At 36.8% G+C, this 20,385-nt stretch overlaps 1 protein-coding gene across 4 annotated transcripts; it reads left to right on the top strand.

Annotated features, from left to right (window-relative positions):
• The first annotated feature begins 11,470 nt into the window (after positions 1-11,470).
• On the top strand, positions 11,471-19,810 carry LOC140767799 (thioredoxin domain-containing protein PLP3B-like). 4 transcript variants are annotated; one of them, XM_073107845.1, is made up of 10 exons: positions 11,471-11,668; positions 16,147-16,207; positions 16,999-17,231; positions 18,448-18,519; positions 18,627-18,674; positions 18,766-18,908; positions 18,995-19,067; positions 19,142-19,203; positions 19,421-19,518; positions 19,581-19,810. In XM_073107845.1, exons 3-10 carry the CDS (start codon positions 17,148-17,150, stop codon positions 19,691-19,693), a joined length of 693 nt encoding a protein of 230 aa, XP_072963946.1. In that variant the 5' UTR covers positions 11,471-11,668; positions 16,147-16,207; positions 16,999-17,147; the 3' UTR covers positions 19,694-19,810. The 4 variants fall into 4 exon arrangements, with proteins under 4 accessions (XP_072963946.1, XP_072963947.1, XP_072963945.1 ...); XM_073107846.1 differs by having other exon boundaries at positions 16,990-17,231; XM_073107844.1 differs by lacking the exon at positions 16,147-16,207.
• Positions 19,811-20,385: the final 575 nt, after the last annotated feature.

Here is a 20,385-nt window from a genome sequence, read left to right as displayed (position 1 = left end):
ACGGTGAAAGAATTGAGAGCTCGATAGTCCACACAAAACTGCCATGATTCGTCATTCTTCCGCACGAGCAAGATCGATGAAGAATAGACGTTTCGACTTGGTCTTATCACCCCACTAAACAACATCTCTTGGACTATCTTTGTTATAGCCTCCTTTTGAATGAAGGGATATCGGTATGGCCTCACATTTGCTAGACCTGCCTCGGGCATGATCTCGATGCGATAGTCTTATGTCCTAGGTGGAGGCAGTCCATGTGGCTGCTAGAATACATCTTCAAATTCCTGCAAAATAGCCTTTAAGTCAGCGGGTAAGTGCGCTGATCCTCTATATCCTTGGCCCCTTCGATGAGTTGCATGAGGAACCCACGACACCCGAGTATCGACAACCCCTTAGCTTCCTTGCTTGATGCGGCTAATAGCTGGATCAGTTGGCTTTCATGATTGAACTCCATTGCCATGATGTTGAAGTTGAAAGTGAGTGGTCCAAGATTTCGAAGCGATTACACCCCAAGCACCAAGTTGGCTCTTCATAATGCCAATGGATATAGATCAATTCGAAAGACATGGCTCTGAATTTGCAGTTGGACTTTGCGGCATATGCCCTTCGTTTTTAACATGGTGCCATCACCAATAGCTACATCGAAGTTGTTGGAAGGCTCCGACTCCAATCCCAAATGCCTCACTATCCGAGAATCCATAAAATTATGAGTGCTTCTTGAATCAATAAGAATTATGATTTTATTCTTCTTAATCATACCTTTGACCCGAAGAGTTCTTAGAGTCAACTCATCGGCAAAAGAGTGAAGGGAGAGCTCGGTTTGGACTTCAAGCGAGTTGTCCTCTTCGATTTGGCCACCATCCTCCTCTTGCTGCTCCTCAAGTTCTTCAATGGGATCATCCTCGGGCATCTCCATGAGCATGACGGCTACAGGTTGTTTGGAGCATTTGTGACTCGGTGTGAAGCGCTTATCACAATAAAAACATAAGCCCTTCGAGCGCCAATCTTCAATCTCTACTGGTGTGAGGTGTCGTCCCATCATCTATGGCTGTCCCCTAGGATTAGGGGTTGTCCGTGGTGGGGGTGGCCGATTGGGGTTTGGCCAACCCACCTCGCACGTGCCACACCCTAGACCGAAGATCTAGGGTTAGAGCGCAAGTCGCTAGTGCTCCATGCTGGATGGCGTGTCACCTTCAACTCCTTTATCTTCTTTTCCATCATTTGAGTCACTGATAAGGCTTCTAACAAAGTAGTAGGACGAGTTACCTTGACTTCCGCTTGGATATCACGACGAAGTCCGAAGATAAAAGTACTTTTGAGAGCTGAGTCTGACCACCTATGGACTCGATTGCTAATTCTTTCAAATCCCTCTTGATAGACTCTTACAGAGGTCTTTTGGGTTAGCTTCGTCAAGCTGGCTTGGAAGTCTTCATAGTCGGAGGGTCCGAAATGCACAAAAAATGTATCGACAAACTCCTCCCAAGTGGTAAAGGCGCGCGCGCGATGTGCTACTTGAAACCATCTCACTGCTACGTCTTGAAGGTGGAATGAAGCCAGAAGCACCTTTTGGTGGTCAGGTGTCCCTTGATAGGTGAAGAATTTTTCCACCCTATAAATCCAATCCAACGGGTCATCCCCGCTGAATTTAGGAAAATTGACTCAAACAGTGCAAGGTTGTAGCATTTGGTCGCATCCGTTCTCGTGTCCTCGGTGAAGCGGCTCTTGATCCTAGACCCTTGGTTGATATGGAGGCTCCTCCCACTCCTCCCAAGGTTCCACCTCTAGATGTGGGGCCATAGGTGCCCTTGGGCGCAAGGGTGGTAAATCGGTACGACGCCCTTCCTGTTCGTCGCGTTGTTGCCATGGTGCCTCCAAGATTGGTCATCACCGGATCCTATCTCGTGGTAAGGGACGATCCTTTTGTTTTCGACGATGTTTAGGGGTACACCTTGGAATATCACTCCACTTGTTCACTTAGGGTTTTGAAAAGGATAAAACAAAGAGAATTATGAGTTAAAGGCTCAATGAATAGATATTACCCTGAATTACTGATGTTAAACAGAGAGTAAATCATGTACTGGATAATATGAATTAGAAAAAACTATGATATCATGTATGGGCATGTATATATGTATCATCGATAATATATATATAAATGAACTTAATATTATCTCATGAATGGGCATATTATATTCTCAACCAAAAATATATCTAATGATAAAATTATAATATAACATCACCAAATATAACAACATATGATGTATAGCAATCACGATGGATGCCAACTACTTGATGTCATATATGTTAGAGTCAGATACAATCTACATATCTCTCACTATCACAGTCATCCGTCTCAACTTTAAATATCATCCACCATGCTGGACTACGGTATCTGTCCTCAAACTCGATACAAATCATGCCACAAGCTCAAAGTATACATTGTCATACCCTAAGGGTATCTCTGAAGACAATTATACCTTACCATACGCTAAGGTTATCTCAATAAAGAATTATACCCTATTATACACTAAGGGTATATTAATGATAGTTGTATCCTATCATACGCTAAGAATACAACTATTAGCTATCATCATACTCTGTCATAAGCTAAGAGTATGTCCAAAATCAGCTCGGACCAAAATATCGTTCCAGCCATCACATCACATATACATATATTTTTATAATTTTTTAATACATGATAGATCATATGCATATATTCAGTATTACAACAGATTATGCAACTCAGAAATTAGGTGGTAAAGAAGCCAAGAGAAAAATAATGCAATACAGTTTTCAACCATATATCTAGCATATGCATCCCCCTACAAGTATATCACATGTATACTCATTTTAGAGATCATCACGACCTAAAGTCATAACATTATAGTCATCTACAATCATCTCTATATATCACCAGTATATTAATATTCAAGATCAAACTAATCAAATACATGATAAAATATGATCGATTAAAATCATCTCTAAATAAGATCATATAATTTTGTTGAAAGTTAAAACATGCATATATATAATTATATTGTATCGCCCCCGCCCGGCACGGGCACGTGCACGCACACGCGCCCACACGGCACGCGCGGCGCACGCGACAGGTCGGGCGGGGCCCGTCACGCACGGATACACTCCTGTGCACATACGTTCATGACATCATCAAATAACACCTGCTAACATATCCATGATCACATAATCCATCACCAAATAAATCATACTCTTAACCAAATAAACCTGTTAACATATGAATATCAAAGTCCACAATAATATACACTAGACCGCTACATAATCTGGCAGGACCCACACAGGCCACAACAAACCATCAAGATACAACTAAAATAACTAATACAAGGGTACACTATGATTCGACCTGTATTATACAAATCATTGTCTAATACAAAAGAGTATAAATATCAAATATTGGTACAACTCGATTTCTATATAAACTATCATCTATACCATCTCGTATCTATAGCTCACCTCATCATCGCTCTAAAATATCTTCTCAAGTCGCTATCACGTACCACATATCTGAGAGGGTTAGAAAAGAAATAAAGAGAGTCATGAGCAAAAGGCTCAGTGAATAGACCTTACCCCGAATCAGTGATGCCAAACAGAGAGTAAATCATGTACTGAATAATATGAATCAGAAAGAGTATCATGTCATGAATGAGTATATGAATGTATCCTCAATAATATATAAATGAAAAGTAGATAACACGTCATAACTGATAAAAGTATATAATCCTCGACCATGAGTAAACAAATCTCCATGTCATCTATCATCATAACTCTCTCTCAAATATGACACATGATGCATGCCGATCATGACTATGCTATGATATCAAATGCAACCATATATGATGCATATTGACCACTCGATAATCAGGTAACCGAATGATAATGAAATCATATGCATTTCTCAACATCACGATCATCACCGACATCTCGGTATAATATCATCATACTAGACCACTGTGCACAGTCAACACCCGGTACCCGGTCTCAACATCATGCCCGAAGGCTCAGAGCATACTCTGCCATCCGCAAGGAGTATCTCAAATATAACCATACCCTGTCATCCGCTAGGGTATCAACATCCATCCAGACCGGGCACCCTTCTAGTTGATAGAAATCTCGTGAGGATAACTCGCCACATATGCCCTGGCGAACGACATGTGTCCGAATGTCTGCTGCGCACACAGACTAACGACCTCGGACGTAAGGCCAACAGGATCGCGACCATGTCGAGCGATCAATCATCCACCAAGCGCGTCCTAACCCTCGCGCCCACTCAGGTATCCTCACGCTTTCTATCAACTATCCTATCAATCACATTTTATGCTTTCCTTTTTAAATGACAAATCATATGCATATATCCAGTACGATAACAAGTCAATGTATAACAGGAATTTAGGTGGAATAGGAATCAAGAGCAAAATGATGTAATGCAAACTCCAACCATGTATCTAACACATGCATACTCATGCTAATCTATCACATGCATACTCATGATAGAAATCATCCCGACATAAAACCATAACAGCATAATCATCTCCAATCATCTCGATATATCACCAATGTACTCATATCCCAGATCAGTTTAATCAAATGCATGATAAAATATGCTTGACTGAAATCATCACTATATAAAGTCATATAATCATGCTGGAAGCCAAATTATGCATGTACATAATATATAATATATCCTAATTTGAGAAAGGGATCTAGGGGATAAGACTACTCACCGTCTGATCAGAAGATACAAACCACGCATCTCTCACATCCGTCAGGTAACCGAGTGACACTCATCGCTAGCAAGGTCCACGGGGTCTCAAATAAGGGGTTCGGGATCGTCTGAAAATGTTTAAGTAACATAAAGTTAGTTGTTTATCCCATTATAATCCGTTCGAGTAAAATATGATGATTTATTAGATTTTAGAATTTCTACTTGTTTTTATGATTGACTAGATTTTAATTATAAATAAAATATAAATATAGATAAAAACCTAATTATAATTAAATTATATCTTTGATTAATTAGGGACTATGTAGTCATTATCTTATTTGTTACAAAATAATAATGTATAATAAATTAATAGAATTACTTAAAATGTAGATCATAAGAATATTAGAATATAAATCTAATAATTATAATTTACAAATCTATCTATTAATCTAATAGATATGTAAATAAATAAATAAATAAATATAAGTATTACCTATATTTATGCCTAATTAATCATTAATTATAAAAATTATCATTAATAAAAATACATTGAAGGATATATAATATTATTAAAATAGTTAATGTCTAAATAATCTATTTGCATTAATTAAGAAGCAAAATACTTAAATAAATAACATAAATAAACTAATTAATTAATAAATTAATTACAACTGCCATCAGTGCTGGGCTCGGCCCAGCACTGTCTGCTACAGTGCTGGGCCGAGCCCAACACTGTGCAGAAAGAAAGAGAAGGAGCTGAGGAAGAAGGAGAAAAAGAAAGAAAGAAAGAAGGAAAGAAAGAAGAAGAAGAAGAAGAAGAGGAAGAAGAAGAAGAAGAACAGAAGAGAAAGAGAAGAAAGGAGGTGAGGGAGGAGGTTGCGGACCCGGGCCGGCGGGGAGGGCACCGACCGCTGCTGGCCAGCCAGCGGCCGGCCTCTCGCCGGTGGCTCGGCTCCGATGAGCCCACCCTCGGGCAAGAAAGAGAGAGAGAGAGAGAGGGAGAGAGAGAGAGAGAGGAGCTCACCGGCGCTCGAGGAGGTGGCGACGGCGACGACCAGCCTCGGCGAGAGAGAGAGAGAGAGATAGAGAGAGAGCATCCAGAGAGAGAGAGAGAGAGAGAGAGAGAGATTTAAAGAGAGAGAGGGAAGGCGGTGGGAGGTTGGCGGTGGCTGCGGCGGCGCTGGGGCCCGCCGCTGCCAGATGGCCGCAGCCGGTTGGCTGCGGCGACGCGAGGGGGGGGGGTGCGTGGCACCTCCCCCACGCAGCCCCACTGCATGGGCACGAGGCCGGTCACACTGTGGCCGGCCACGTCGTGCCCATGCAAAATAAATTTTTTTTTTGTTACATATATAATATATCTTAATTTGATAAAGGCATCTAGGGGATAAGACTACTCACAACAAAGTGTAATTATCAAGCTACCACTCTTTTACGTTTGCTACAACAACGATCAGTCCTTGATAGAGAGGTCCACATGATCTTGAATAGGGGGATCGGAATTTAAAATTATTTATAACATATAACGTCAGTCTTTCCACTAATTAAAAATTAACCCGACTAAAAGATAATTTTTTATTGTAATCATATCGTATTGATTCCTATATTTATTTTGTTATTTATTAAACATAATTATATTATATAAGAATTTTTTAAATATAATCATTTCCATATTCTCTTTGATAATTAAGAAAATAAAAATAATTTAATATAAGTAATTACATATGAATATATGTACAGAATTCTAATAATTACTATACCTAGCTAGGATTAATACATTAAATCATATTACATGTATTTTGCTAATCCTGGTATAATTAGATTTATTTACTAATTATGATATAATTAGATTTAATTCATAGAAATTAAATACTTTAGATAATAACATAATTTCACATAATTTAAATAATAATAAATAATTTTAAAAACATATATATTTACATAGTGCTGGGCTTAGCTCAGCACCTCAACACTGTAGGTGCTGGGCCGAGCTCAGCACCATGCAGCCAAGGGCAATCTGCCCGAGAAGAGAAAAGGAAAGGGAAGAGAAGAAGAAAGGGAAGAGGAGAGGAAGGAAGGAAGAAGAAGAAGATAGGGGAGGGGCTAGGCTACAGGGGAGGGGAATGATCGCTGGTGGCCACTCAAGGGCCAATCTCTTGTCGGCGGCTCAGTCCTTCGACAGCCCTGAGAGAAAACTATGAGAGAGAGAGAAAGCTAAAAAGAGAGAAGGAAGGAGAGAGAGAGAGAGAGAGAGGCTCACAGGCGGGTAGAAAGGTCGTGGCTCTTATGATGGTTGGTGGTCGCTGTGGGGTTAGAGGGAGAGAGAGAGAGAACCAAAGAGAGAGGACAAGGCCGAGAGAACAATGAGAGGAACAGAAAGAGAAAAGTAGAGACAGATAGAGACCGAGGTGATCGCGTGGTGGCAACGGAGTGGCAGTGGGCTCAGTCCCACCTCCACGCATCGTCGTGACGTCAAACGGGGAGGCCTTGGTGGGGGCGCAAGGCCAGCCACAGCGCCACAGCGTGGCCAGTAGCATCGTGCCGAGCTATTTTAATTTAATTTAATTTTATTATTTTATTATTATTATTATTTTTTTTTTGGTAACTTGGATTATTACACTAGAGGTCCATAATGCTTTTGGATAAAATAGATGAAATATTTTTACTTCTGTATAAGTGAATAATAGACTTGCAATAAACACTCTGATCTCATCAAACATAATTTATGCTAATATTGTTCTCCATGTAGTGAAAGCCTTGAAAGCATGCAAATTTTGTTGCCATCTTATATTTATAAGTATCAAGTCATGTGACTCCTCCAAGCAACAAACAATGAAGTAACATTAAAAATTAACAATTTGAAACTTAGTTTCAAGTCAAAAATCTCCTTGTTAAAATTTTGTTAGAGAAATTGATAAATGTAATTAGTGTCATAAAGTTTGTACTAGATTTGTCTAAATATTTGTATCATTTTAAGTTAAAAATGGGTTTGATGTATGATTTAGAATATAAACTTAAACATCATAAGTTCTCACACCCTCTTAAAAAGTAAAATGATATAAAATATTAAAAACAACATACTTTTTGCCTTTCTTATCATTAACACCATTGCAAATTTTGAATTGCATTTGCCTTGAATATTTAGGAAATCCATGAACTTTGGAATATTAAACCTATCTTAAAATTAAATAAACTAACCATTCAAGTCAAGTCCCAATTTACCACGCAGCTTTATTCCTAAGAGCATCTCCAACCGGGCTCCAAAACTTTAAATTTGGAGCCCGGTGGATCTCCAACCGAGCTCTAAATGGGGCTCCAAATTTGGAGCCCCACCATGGAAATGGAGCCGGGCTCCATTTGTCATATCAACTTTTTAAAATACCAAAATTGCCCAATATGTGTTATATTCAATAATTTTAATTCAATTTGTATCATTTGTTAAATAATTTAATTAGTTAAACTAAGTATATAATTAGTTTTACTAATCGGTTTTTAACAAAAATAATACCATTGGAAAGATCTCACGAGACCTTTAAAATGAGTCTAATATTAAATTACTTTTGAGTTAATTTTAATTTTAATTTTTTTATTATTTATAAAAATGAGTCTAATATTAAATTATTTTTGAGTTAATTTAAATTTAAATTTTTTTATTATTTATAAAAATGAGTCTAATAAATTATATATCCTAAAATATAATTACTCAAAATTATCCTCAATGTAAATATTAAAAATTAAAATACATTAGATATGAAATACATCAAACATGAAATACATTAAAAATGAAATACATCAAATAAAAATTATGTTAAAATTTATATTCCTTCATTCTCGTGCCTCTTCCATAAGTATTCAATTAGTGCATTTCGAAGCTCAAAATGAGCCTCTCTATCTTGGATCTTCTTATATCACGCAAGGAATCGTTGAAATACGTTTAATTAAAAAATTAGTAATTTAAAATTACTTCTAAAACTATTAAATATTAATCTTATTTTAAAGATCTCAATGAGAGTTTTCTAACTATATATTTTTTAATAAAAAATAATAACGCTAAGATGATCTATTAAGTAATTTAAAATAACTAATATAATAATATATATAATATTATTATTATAATATATATGGAGCCCGGTGCACTGGAGTACACCGGGCCCTTGCTCTATTTTTGGCTCTATATTTGGAGCCCAATATGGAGCAAGCATTGGAGATGTTCTAATAGAAGAATTTTAATTATTTTACTCTTGTACTTCCAATGAAGGAGGAGAGTAGTGAAGAAATTAGATCATTTCACAAAGGCATTAAATAAGTAGCATTCTGTAACACCAAAAAAAGGGCATGTGTAGTGCACGTGCATGCTTAAACTTAATAACCTCATTTTCTCTCCACCCTTTGATTTTTACCTCAACGCCAACTTCCCCTTTCTCTTTTCTTCCCTAGTATGCATTTATTGTGTTCAATGTGCCACCAAATAAGCAAGCTGATATCGATGTTCGATCCGTAGGTGACCTCTTTCATTTCCCCTTTATTTAATTTGAGTACTACTGTATGTAATGTCATTTGTTTGAATCTTTAGGTTCGCCTTTCTTGGCTAAATTGCGAACCAATGACATCTAATTGACTTCATTTCCACCCGATGAGCTTCATCACGTAATTCCACTGGTACTCTCTTCTAACCTTTAAATCCCTCTATTGAGGCTACACCATGTACCCCTAACATATTTATGACTTGATTTCTCTTATAACATGAAAAACACTCGTTTTTAACTCGAATAAATTCTTTTACAATAATATATTTATAACCCGTTTATGATCCATGTAACATATTTAATAAACGAGTCATATTTATGTGTAAAAATTCTGAGCTATTTAATAAACATGTCGTGTTCATGTTTGTATTATCATGACTTGACTTGAACCTGATTTGACTCAAACCTAGCTAACTTGATTTATTTGCCACCCCAAGTTGTTAGGTCAAAACAGCTTGATGTGCTACAGTTTGCCGTCAGGGGAACCAATTTGAGGGTATGAGCTTGTAACTCCAAGTTGAGGCGTTAGATGGCATAGGATAGTAGGACTCCATTATTTTGGCCTAAGTGCATCCTTTTGTTTTGAGATAGTCCTAGGCATACTATTTTGCTATTTATAAAGTCTCTGGGATATTACATTATAACACATTTGATTAGCCTTTTGGATTGCTGAAACCAAATATTATTGGTAGCTAGTGATTATAAGCTCTAATTATACATTTAAATCAACAAGCGAAGGAGAAAGAGTTCTTTGGTTCAAGCTGCCTTTCATCTATCATACCTTGGCAGCTTCACGTTCAGATCAATAGGCGAGATGTTTGTATGTATATGTTAGGCTCAAGAACTAGTTAATCTTGCCCAATTTAACTCAAATGCAAGTTGCCTTAATGCTCGTATAGATCTTTCTATTAATTTTTCAGAATTTTTGCATAATTGCTATCGAAAATTGCAGCTAAAATCTTTTGACTCTTTCAGAATTACCATTATAATTAATTTTTAATAGAATATTCATAACAAATTATTTTTAAAATTAATTAATATATATAAATGACCAAAATAACCTCTTTTTTCAAGTTTAGGGTGTAAGATATTTATCAACTATCTTTATCCCATATAAAATAAGATATATTTTGTTGTACTATGGTATTGGGTATAATATTTGATAGCTTTAAAATTATTTTTAATAATTTATGCAAGGGTAAAGTAGTCTTTTTAGATCTAAATTATGTTTTAATTATGATTAGTTAGATCAATGAGACGATATTTTTGAAAGAATATAATGATTTGTGGCAACTATTATATTTTGAAAAATATCAGTGGTAATTATGTTATTTTGAATCCCTAATGTTTTTAATGTAATATCTTCTTTATGTTGAAGATAATTTGTTGAAGGTTTGTGACAAATCTACCTAGAGATAGACATGATCATCGGGCGGGCCGGGTCGGATTCGAGCCGAGCTTTTTGGGCTAATCGGGTTTAAGTATTTGTTCACGGTCTGACCCACCAATCACTCGAGCCGGGCTAGAATAGTCTAGGCCGTCACCGCCTGTCGGCCCGTGAGAGATCGGGCTAGCCCGACCCACCAATCACTCGACCCAACCCAAATTTTAGCTATTTTTAGATTTTTTTTTTTTACTATTAGCTTATTTAAAAAAAATATTTATATTCCTTTATTTAAAAAATAATTAAAATAAATTAAAAGTTTTTAAAGGTGTGCTTAAAAAATGTAAAACAGTACAATACCAAAATATTTTTTACTGTAGCAATAGTAAATACTGTAGCGGAATGGGCAAAGTACTATAGCAGCGGGCGGGGTTACTGTAGCAGAACGGGCGGGCAAAAGGCTGGCCCGTGCCGTCCATAGGTAGTTCGAGCTCAGGCTGGGCCGAGCCTAAATCGGGTCCGGGCTAGGCTTAGTTCGGTCCAAACCGGGCCGGGCACGGGCAAGCTGGGCCATTGATCATATCTACCAGGAGAATGATCTAAGAAATCAAGTATACGTAACAAACAGGGGTGAAAACATATCGGACTTAATATGACATGACCCAAAATAATTTATTTGTTCAGATCCGGATCCGGGTAGGGATAGCCTTTTAGGAAAAATCCGGATGTCCGGATACGAATACGAAAAAGTTCTATCTTATTCGGATCTGAATAAGGGTTATCCGTTTAACTACGTAAAATTACCCAACCAAACCCGTTACCACTAACACTAACCCAACCCCTGTCTTCTCCTCTCTTTCCCCAAATCGCATTGCATCCGCCGTCTCCACCAAGAAGTGAAAAATCTCACCGTCGGCCATCACCATCTTCAATTCCTCTTCGGCAGCCATCGCTTCTCTGCCACAAGCTGCGCTGCCATATCCACTCTCCGTTGGGTCAACCAAGCTCACCGGTGACGATAGGAAGGTATTATACCACAACACCTCTTATTTTGGAGGATTCATGGTATAGACTTAGAATTATCTAGTATGCAATTTCTCGATGATCTCCTTTTCTTGCAACTACAAAGCAGGAACTTGCATTTTATATGCTTAATTATAATAATTGCCATTTATAAGAAACCTGGTATATGGCCAAAGTAACTGGGAAATGTATGTCACAATTCAGTAGGTGAAGGCTGCTGAAATTTATGATTCACCTTACGTAGAGTAAAGAAGTTGTTGAAGGGCTTTGGGCCAGTCACTCTGTGAAATTAGACGATCGTACCCACAATTTTTGGACATGGGATTTTACTGATGGGGCATGCTTCTTGTTATCAGTTACCCAGATTACAATTCCTTGCTTCAATGGATTAAAGATGAATTGCTTTTTATAACAATAAATTATTATCTTGAATTCGATCTTAATATTGACAATGTCTAATTTATAACTAAGATCATCAGTTATAAACTAGCTAATTGACTTAAGGCTTTGATGATTCTTGAGGTTAAAATAATTATCTTAATTTTATTCAGTATTTACTGACATGGAACCATTGATCCATCTTAATTTTGTTCATCATTTACCAAGATGGAACTATTGATTCATCTTAAAATAGTTTCAGCACTTTTTAAAACATCCTAGTTTGTATTTCAACTATATATTGAACTTTTGATAACATAAGCAGAGGGCAACACTTTTTTTGAAACTCTTAGTATTTTGTGTTAAAAGGTTATAAATTTTTTTCAGATCTGTATCCGTTTAAGATCCAATCCGTATTTGAAAATTATCTGATCCATACGCATAAATTATCTGTACCTGTTTAGTTAGGATACGGTTTTATTTTTTGCTATCCGTCCAATATCTGTATTCGAATCCATATCCAGACTAAAAGTATGGATTCGGATGTGAATTAAGCACTATTAGATCCGTTTTCACCCCTATGCTCAATCTCTCTTCCATCGGCCGCCAAGAAACTCAATCGCTCCCTTATTGTCTTCAATGGTCCAACAACTCCAACCCCCTCAAGGCTCTACAACTTGCTTATCTCTCTCTCTCTCTCTCTCTCCATCACTCTCTCCAACAACTTTTCGACTCGCCCTCACTCCCTTTTCATCAGCTGCCACGACCCTAGTTACCCTGCCTATCTCTATCTCCCCCTCACTCTCTCTAACCTCTTCACTGTGCCAGTTACTGCCTCCATCCTTCTCCGATGTATATCTCTCTTCACCCATTGGATGCTGTCTTTGAACTCTCCAGTCTTCACCCACCAGTTGCTACCTCCGCCAGACGTCGCCTCCGACCCTTCAGTCTTCACTTGAGTGAGTTTGTTTTTCCATTTGTCAGGATTTCCTGTCCCTATAAATTTCTAACAAAAAAGGGGAGTGATCATATTAAACACTAATTAATTTAGGGTACAATTTGGGTGACACTCTTGAATCTAGTACAACAAAAGGATAAGAACGTAGTCAACAATCTAATTGATAGAAGGCGACCTTTATCTACCTTTTAAAGTTCACAAGTAAACTTCTAACTTTTTAATTTCAGTTTTTTTGTCTATTGATCAGTAACTACTAGATTTGATTGACATCTTAAATTAGTATGCTCTTGATTCTTCAATCTTTATTTTTAGCACGATATTTCCCAATAAAAAGAATGTCAAACTTAGTTGAACTTTGAATTTCTTTCCAAGTATATATGAAACACCAATTTATTAAACAATATTAATAGTGAGCTCTATTAGGTACCTCTAATTGTTCATGTAGCTGCCTGCACGCTTCAATTTGCATTTGATGTGCTTCACTTATCTACATGGTTCTAAAATGAGCATGTAGTTAATAAATTATACCATGGCTAGAAATGATCATTGGGTGGGCCAGGTTGGGTTCAGACCGAGCCTGCCAGGCCAATCGGGCTGAACAATCTTTTTGCCAGTCCTCCTGTGAGTGGATTGGACTGAGTTAGAATAGTCTAGCCTGTTACTGCCCATCAACTCGTGAGAGTGTGGGCTTGAGCTGGATAGGCCGGGCTTCAGAAATGTGGAATATTGGAGAAATTCAAATCATGTGGCTTAGAAAGAAGTCCTATGTCAGCCTAAACACACACCACTCAAACATCCATCGTGCATAGGGCCTAGGTAGGTGATTACTTATCAACTGAGGACAATTGTCCCTATAACTACTTAGTAGGACTACATACTAGTTAGTGCTAGTTAGTACTTAGTAGGACATTGACGATAAACTTTTGATCTTAGATTCTTAGTCAAAATTTGAAAAAGAGATGTGAAGTGCAACTTGGCCAGACTAGTTAGTACTTAGTAGGACCATCATGCACCCACCACAACCTAGAGACTAGTTAGTAATTAGTAGTGCGTGTGCGACTTGGCCAGCTCAATAAATGGAAAGATGTTTTATAGTTAAATAAGTAGTTATACAAAATAAATTTGCGGGCTTTGGGCTACGCTTTATGGTCGGACCAACGGGCAGCTTTCCGAGCCGAGCTGGGTGGGCGAAGGTCGGGCCCGTGTCGCCATTGGCAATTCGATCTCAGGCGAGGCCGAGCCCAAACCAGGTCCGGGCCAGATATGGGCGGGTTAGGCCATATGATCACTTCTAACCATGGCATAATGATGGAGTACATTTTTACCGTCTCTTACTTGTCTATCTAGTCTATGATGTTCAAGTGGCTCGTTGATGATCCATTGGCTTCAGTTGTTCTATTTGTTGTTAGGGTGCAAACTATAAATGGCACATCAAGTATATTTTTAATCTTTACTTTTTCTCAAACCTAGTTTGAACTTAAGGGGAATACTCTTATGATTTTTCATATTTCCACTATTAGCTTGTCCTTGAATATTCTTACTAAGCCTGTATTTCTAGGAGTCAGAAAGGCCCATGAGCCTTATGAGTGATTTTTGGTGAAGCTTCTGCAAGAGGATATTTAATGTTAGCTGGTACCTTTGTATTTATCTTATTAAAAATGATGAGTTTTATATTATTACACTTACCTCCTCCAAGTTGATTTACTCTAAAACATTCGTGGAGCTCCACTGTCTATTTTTAATCTTGGCTCTCAATTATTATTTTAAGTTGATTAATCTAGTTTCTTTACCTCAGCTTTCTCTTTATGGTGTATGTACATCCTATCTCTTATTCACTTATACCTCTCTACTTGGTGTGGATGCCATGATTTAAAGCTTTGGATGGATTGCGTACCTACCTCATCATGTCTATTTATGTTTAATTTTATGTGATAAATGAAGATGTTGAGTGAACTCTTAGAGTTTCTATTTAATTGCATGTACATATGAATTGTGTATGATCATGTTTATATTTGTATCTAGTTAATATCCGCTGATATGTATCCATACTTGTTTAAGATCTGATCCATATTCGTTTAAAATTCGATCCATATCCGATAAATTAGGAGATGATTTTAAATTTTGTTATCCGTCCAGTATCTATTTTCATAAACGTGTGCAGGTAAAAATATGGATTTGAATGTAGTTTGAGCACTATCCGACCTGTATCCGATTCATTTTCACCCCTAATCTGACTATATCATTTTGCCTATACCCATATAGATCACCTTTAACTATCTTCCTCAATTATTTTCATTAACTGTGTAGGATTAGTTTCATATTCCTATCTGGTTAATATTACATATATCCGTATTAATTTAAAATCTGATTTGTATCCATGTTAGTTTAAATTCTGTTTTGCATTTGATAAATTTCTGTATTTGTTTTATTAAAATATGACTTTAATTTTGTTATCCGGCCAATATCTGTAACCATATCCAGATTAAAAAAAATATGGATCTGAATATGACTTGGGCATTATGCAACCCTTATCAAATCCGTTTTCACCTCCTAGGCATGCTGCATCATTTTGCCTATGCCCATACAGAGAACCTTTAACTATCTTCATTAACAGTCATGACATGATTGAGACAGTTTTTCGACATATGTAAAATTTACAACTGCTATTGTGTTAACATATGAAAGATCAACATTGTTTAAAGGAACATTGCAGTCCATGTTTTTGTATTCTTGGCCTCATCGGCAAATTTTTCTTTCCTCTCTCAATACCACTGTTTGTTTAAATGAATGGGAGTGTCTCACAGAATGCTCGAAATCCATCTGTTAATTAACAATTTGAAATCTCCATTTGCGACTACATCTTATCTGTGTCTCTGCTAGTTATCCACCTCTTCAGTTATAGAAATGTAGCTAAACAGCAACACCACTACTTCCAAGTTTGTGCTCCCTTACTGTTTATTTGATTTCCCTTTGAGCAAGAAAATGTTGGTACATTAAACATTTAATATTTGAATCACTTCTGAATGGCAAATCTTGTTGCAAATTAATTGTAGCTACAAAGACTTCTCAAAAGAAAAAGGAAAACCATAGCTACAGAGGCTCTCTTATATTATTAAACATTCACTCTCCTCTTTTTGCTAACCAGGAAATTTCTACTGCAAGCAACTCTCCTCAGAAAGAGATTTAGAAGCACAGCAAAACACTTGGTGAAGCTCTGCAACTAAGCCTAACCCTTAAGAACTTCGAATTAGTTCACATGCCCAGATTTTGCATTCTCCTCCAGCTTAACAAATCTGCTCAGATGCCTCCTATGTGAAAATTACATTGTCCAGTATGGATAATATTTTCTTAGCAGTTACGTTGGTATTAATTAGGATGAGACATTTGAAACATTTAAGTTCTATAAAGTGAAGAACATAAGCTTCCTGATTGGTGATCGTGATGCAAGTTCATTTATACATAAGCTTCATTTCTGCAACTTTTTTTAAACTTGTATTCCTGAATTTAGTCCTTTTCTAACATGTGCAAGCTCATTAATACTTCTATTGCAAAAAGGCGAGTTTCTTATCTTCTAAGCATGGTAGCTTTTTATTAAAGATTCGGTTCGTATAAGTATCCGGTTAAGATCCAATCGATATTCGATATGTATCCATATCCTTTTAAGATTCGATCCGTTTAAAATCTGATACGTATCTAGTTTATATCCATGTCAATTTGGTTTTAAATTTTGCTACCCGTCCAATACTTGTATGTGAATCTATATCCAAACTAAAAGATGAATCCGAATATGGATTGAGCACTTTCTGATTTATATCCGATCTGTTTTGACCACTAGTCTAGACTCTAACTGGAGGTCCCAACTTGGGAATATATCATTATACTGTGGGCTTTCAACTGATCAACAACTATGGTTGCAAAAGAATATACCATTTAGAAGTAACTTTGTAGATGAGCTCTTAGACATTTCCAAATTGTGACGACCTACTAGCTTTTGCAGAAAGGATTGTAGTAAGTATTTGTATCATCTCGGAGTCGCTTCTTCCCCAAAATAATAAAACCCTTGAAGGACAAAGTGGTCCTCTTGTCATCCTATTTGGATCTTTGCATAAGAGAAGAAGGAGAAAGAGGAAGAGAAATCCTAGTGAGATGGATCCAGATTCGGTCAAATCCACCTTGTCCGGCCTGGCGCTAGGAAATGTGATGGCAGCAGCTGCTAGAGACTACAAAAAGGTATGATCTTTCTCAGAATATCCACGGATTTATTTGCTCATGTGGCCTTCGCCTTGGTCCTTTTGCAAGATATGATCCATTTTATATTTTATTGTTTGATAGTGAGAACACCCATATCTTAGTTTTTTGAACAGATCTTGTTTTCTGCTGCTTTAGTTTTGATTTACCTAATTCGTTCAGTAATATGCAAATCTTTTTTTAACTTTATATGATAATTGCTCGTTGTTGTTGATCTATGAGTTCATGTACTTGGTGTGAAATGTCTTAGTGGGATGTTGTTAGATGTGAGAACTTACGGCCTTTTTGACTAGATTGTAAAAAGAAAGAGGATATGACATGATGCTTATGTACTTATCTGAATAATTTTAGCTCAGATTCGTGTAGTTAGATATTTAGGTATTCTGTCCAATCTTTGGTTCTTCTTTAAGCTGCTTATGACTTAGTGGGCCTTGGGAGATTGGTATGTAGTTTGGTTTATAGTTATTTTCTCCATTATACATCTGATTGCAACATTGAAGCTGTGGTAGATATTTGTCTTAGCGCTGAGATAGAATAGAGGGTAGTAGTTTAGTGCTTCTGTATAGCATGTATATTATTGGATTGCTTTGGTCATCTCTCAGGATGATATCCTCTACTTGATCTATTGGTATGGCATATTTGATTTATCTCGGTTTATGTTTTCAGAAATCAGAGTCATTCATGTAGTTCTGCTTTTCTATTCTAGATATCTAAGAAATGGAAGATATTTCTCGTGGTTCTTCTCATAGAAGATTTACTAGTGGATTAAAAGCTATTTCCTGTTATTCTTGGTAAAGTTATTGATAAAATTAAGGTGTAATCATAGCAGGGTTGCAAGTAATAATATTTGAGGGCACCTTTATGGCCTATAAATTAGTTTTTAAGAAAACCTGAAGCAGAAATCCTGTATCCCAAATTTCTCTTCTCAAAACTGTTCCAAATATCTCTTGAAGCCTTTTGATTTTGTGAATAACTAGTCACTTTGCATATGTACAAATCATAGATCCTCTATATAATAGTATAACAAATTTTTTTTCCATGTATTATTCCAGCCGTTTGTTTATATTATTTCTTGTTCATTCATATCTAACAAATGCTGCCTTACTGGTACTGAATTTAACTCAGGATGAAATGCTTCATTTTTTTCTTCTGCACGAAAGGTTGTCTTTTTTCTTATATCAATAAACTGATTTTTTAGGAAGTGTTAGCTAAAGGGAGGTCTCAGGCAACCTCTACCAATGAAGAAGTTGATCTTGATGAATTGATTGATGTAAGTCGAAATGACACCTGCTTACTACGTTTTAATAAAGCATAGATCATACTTTTGAGCTTAGCCTATCATCAAATTCTACCAACCTTGTCTTGTGTATAATTTAGGACCCAGAACTGGAAAAGTTACATGCAGAAAGAGTAGCTGCTCTCAAGGTAATACCAGGGTGCACATTTTGTTTATTTAGCTATTTGCAAGCATAAATGTTTCATCTAATAAAGTTGTGGAGAGCTCATTATTTAACAGAAGGAGGTTGAGAAGCGAGAAGTCCTAAAAAGGCAAGGTCATGGTGAGTATAGGGAGGTATCTGAAGGGGACTTTCTTGGGGAAGTTACCGGTAGTGAAAAAGTCATCTGCCATTTCTACCACCGTGAATTTTATCGTTGCAAGTAACCTTTCTCCCCTTTCTCCCTTGACTTGTGATGATTGATTTCTGGTTCCACCCATAAGAAGATGTACCACATACGTCTTGTAGGATTATGGATAAGCATTTGAAGGCGCTCGCACCAGTGCATGTTGCCACCAAATTTATCAAGCTGGATGCTGAAGTTAGTGTATATTCTACATTGTCATTTAGCTCATTCGTCGAAAGAGTGGCTAATTGTTTTGGTGCTTCATGCAGAATGCTCCTTTTTTTGTGACCAAACTAGCAATTAAAACATTGCCTTGTGTGATACTGTTCAAGTGAGTGCATTGATCCTGTTCTTTAAACTTTTATCACCTAAAATTCCAAAACAGCACATTGATACTCTCAACCAAGGAACTAGAATTTTACATGTACAAAATTGTTTGCTACTCCTTTCTATCCATCATTTATGATTTTCTCACTAATATATCTGTCCATGAGAGACGAGAAATGGTTGTATCTAACTTTGAAAATTTTACTTGCATTTCTCCTCAGGAATGGCATTGCCTTTGATAGGCTGGTCGGTTTTCAAGACCTTGGCGGCAAAGATGATTTCACCACTAGAGGCTTAGAAAATCTTCTTAAAAAGAAGGGTAAGACACATTTATCTTCTATTGCTTATATCACATATCAATGACTCACTTCCATGTTTTAGGTATAATCTCTGAAAGGAAAGGAAATGGTGATGATGAAGATGGAAGTGATGATGAAGACCGCAGAAAAAGGAATGTTAGATCTTCAACTGTTCAGGATTCAGATTCAGATTGAGCAGCAAATAATCCCCTTTGTTATTAGGCCTTTTGTGCCTCACCTGGCTATATAACTTTCAAGAGATTGTTGTTTTGCCGACGAATGCAGTTTATTTAATGCCTTTGTGAAATAATCTGATTCCTCTACTCTCCCATTTCTCGGCTGGAAGTACAAGAGTGAATAGAAAACCATGCATGTTTTCATGTTAAATACAATTCCAGCTGTCAGTTTTTGAATTTCCTATATGTTAAGGGGCTGATACAGTTCAAAATTTGCTAGGGTTTAATGATAAGAAGGCAAAATTTACTTACCAAGGCTGTTAAATGATAAGAAAGGCAAAGGGAGATATTTGGTTCAATTGCTTAATTGCAGTACTGAAATCATCCTTATTAAATTGAGAAAACAGGATTAGTATCTGAATTCTAATATCAAAATTAAAGGGAAATATTATAAGAAATACAGACTTGAAACCTTTAAATTAATAATTAATCTAATCATCCCAATTAATTTCCCCCCCAACCTTCTCTCCCCCCCACCCCCCACCCAACCGGTGTGAAAGCATATCACAGAAGAAGAAAAGAACATACAGAGAGAGACAAAAAAGATTACGTAAAACCTCAATGCTTGGTATCAGGGTTGGTTAGTGGGCAGACTCAATGGTCGTTCTTGAAACAGAACAAACGTTGGTATCTGATGCAAAATTGCCCAAA

Source organism: Typha angustifolia, chromosome 9, assembly GCF_048772165.1.
Source record: "Typha angustifolia cultivar Huaian chromosome 9, ASM4877216v1, whole genome shotgun sequence".
Taxonomy (NCBI): domain Eukaryota; kingdom Viridiplantae; phylum Streptophyta; class Magnoliopsida; order Poales; family Typhaceae; genus Typha; species Typha angustifolia.
The sequence above is the reverse complement of the archived record's forward strand: the minus strand, read 5'-3'. Positions and strand labels throughout refer to the sequence as shown.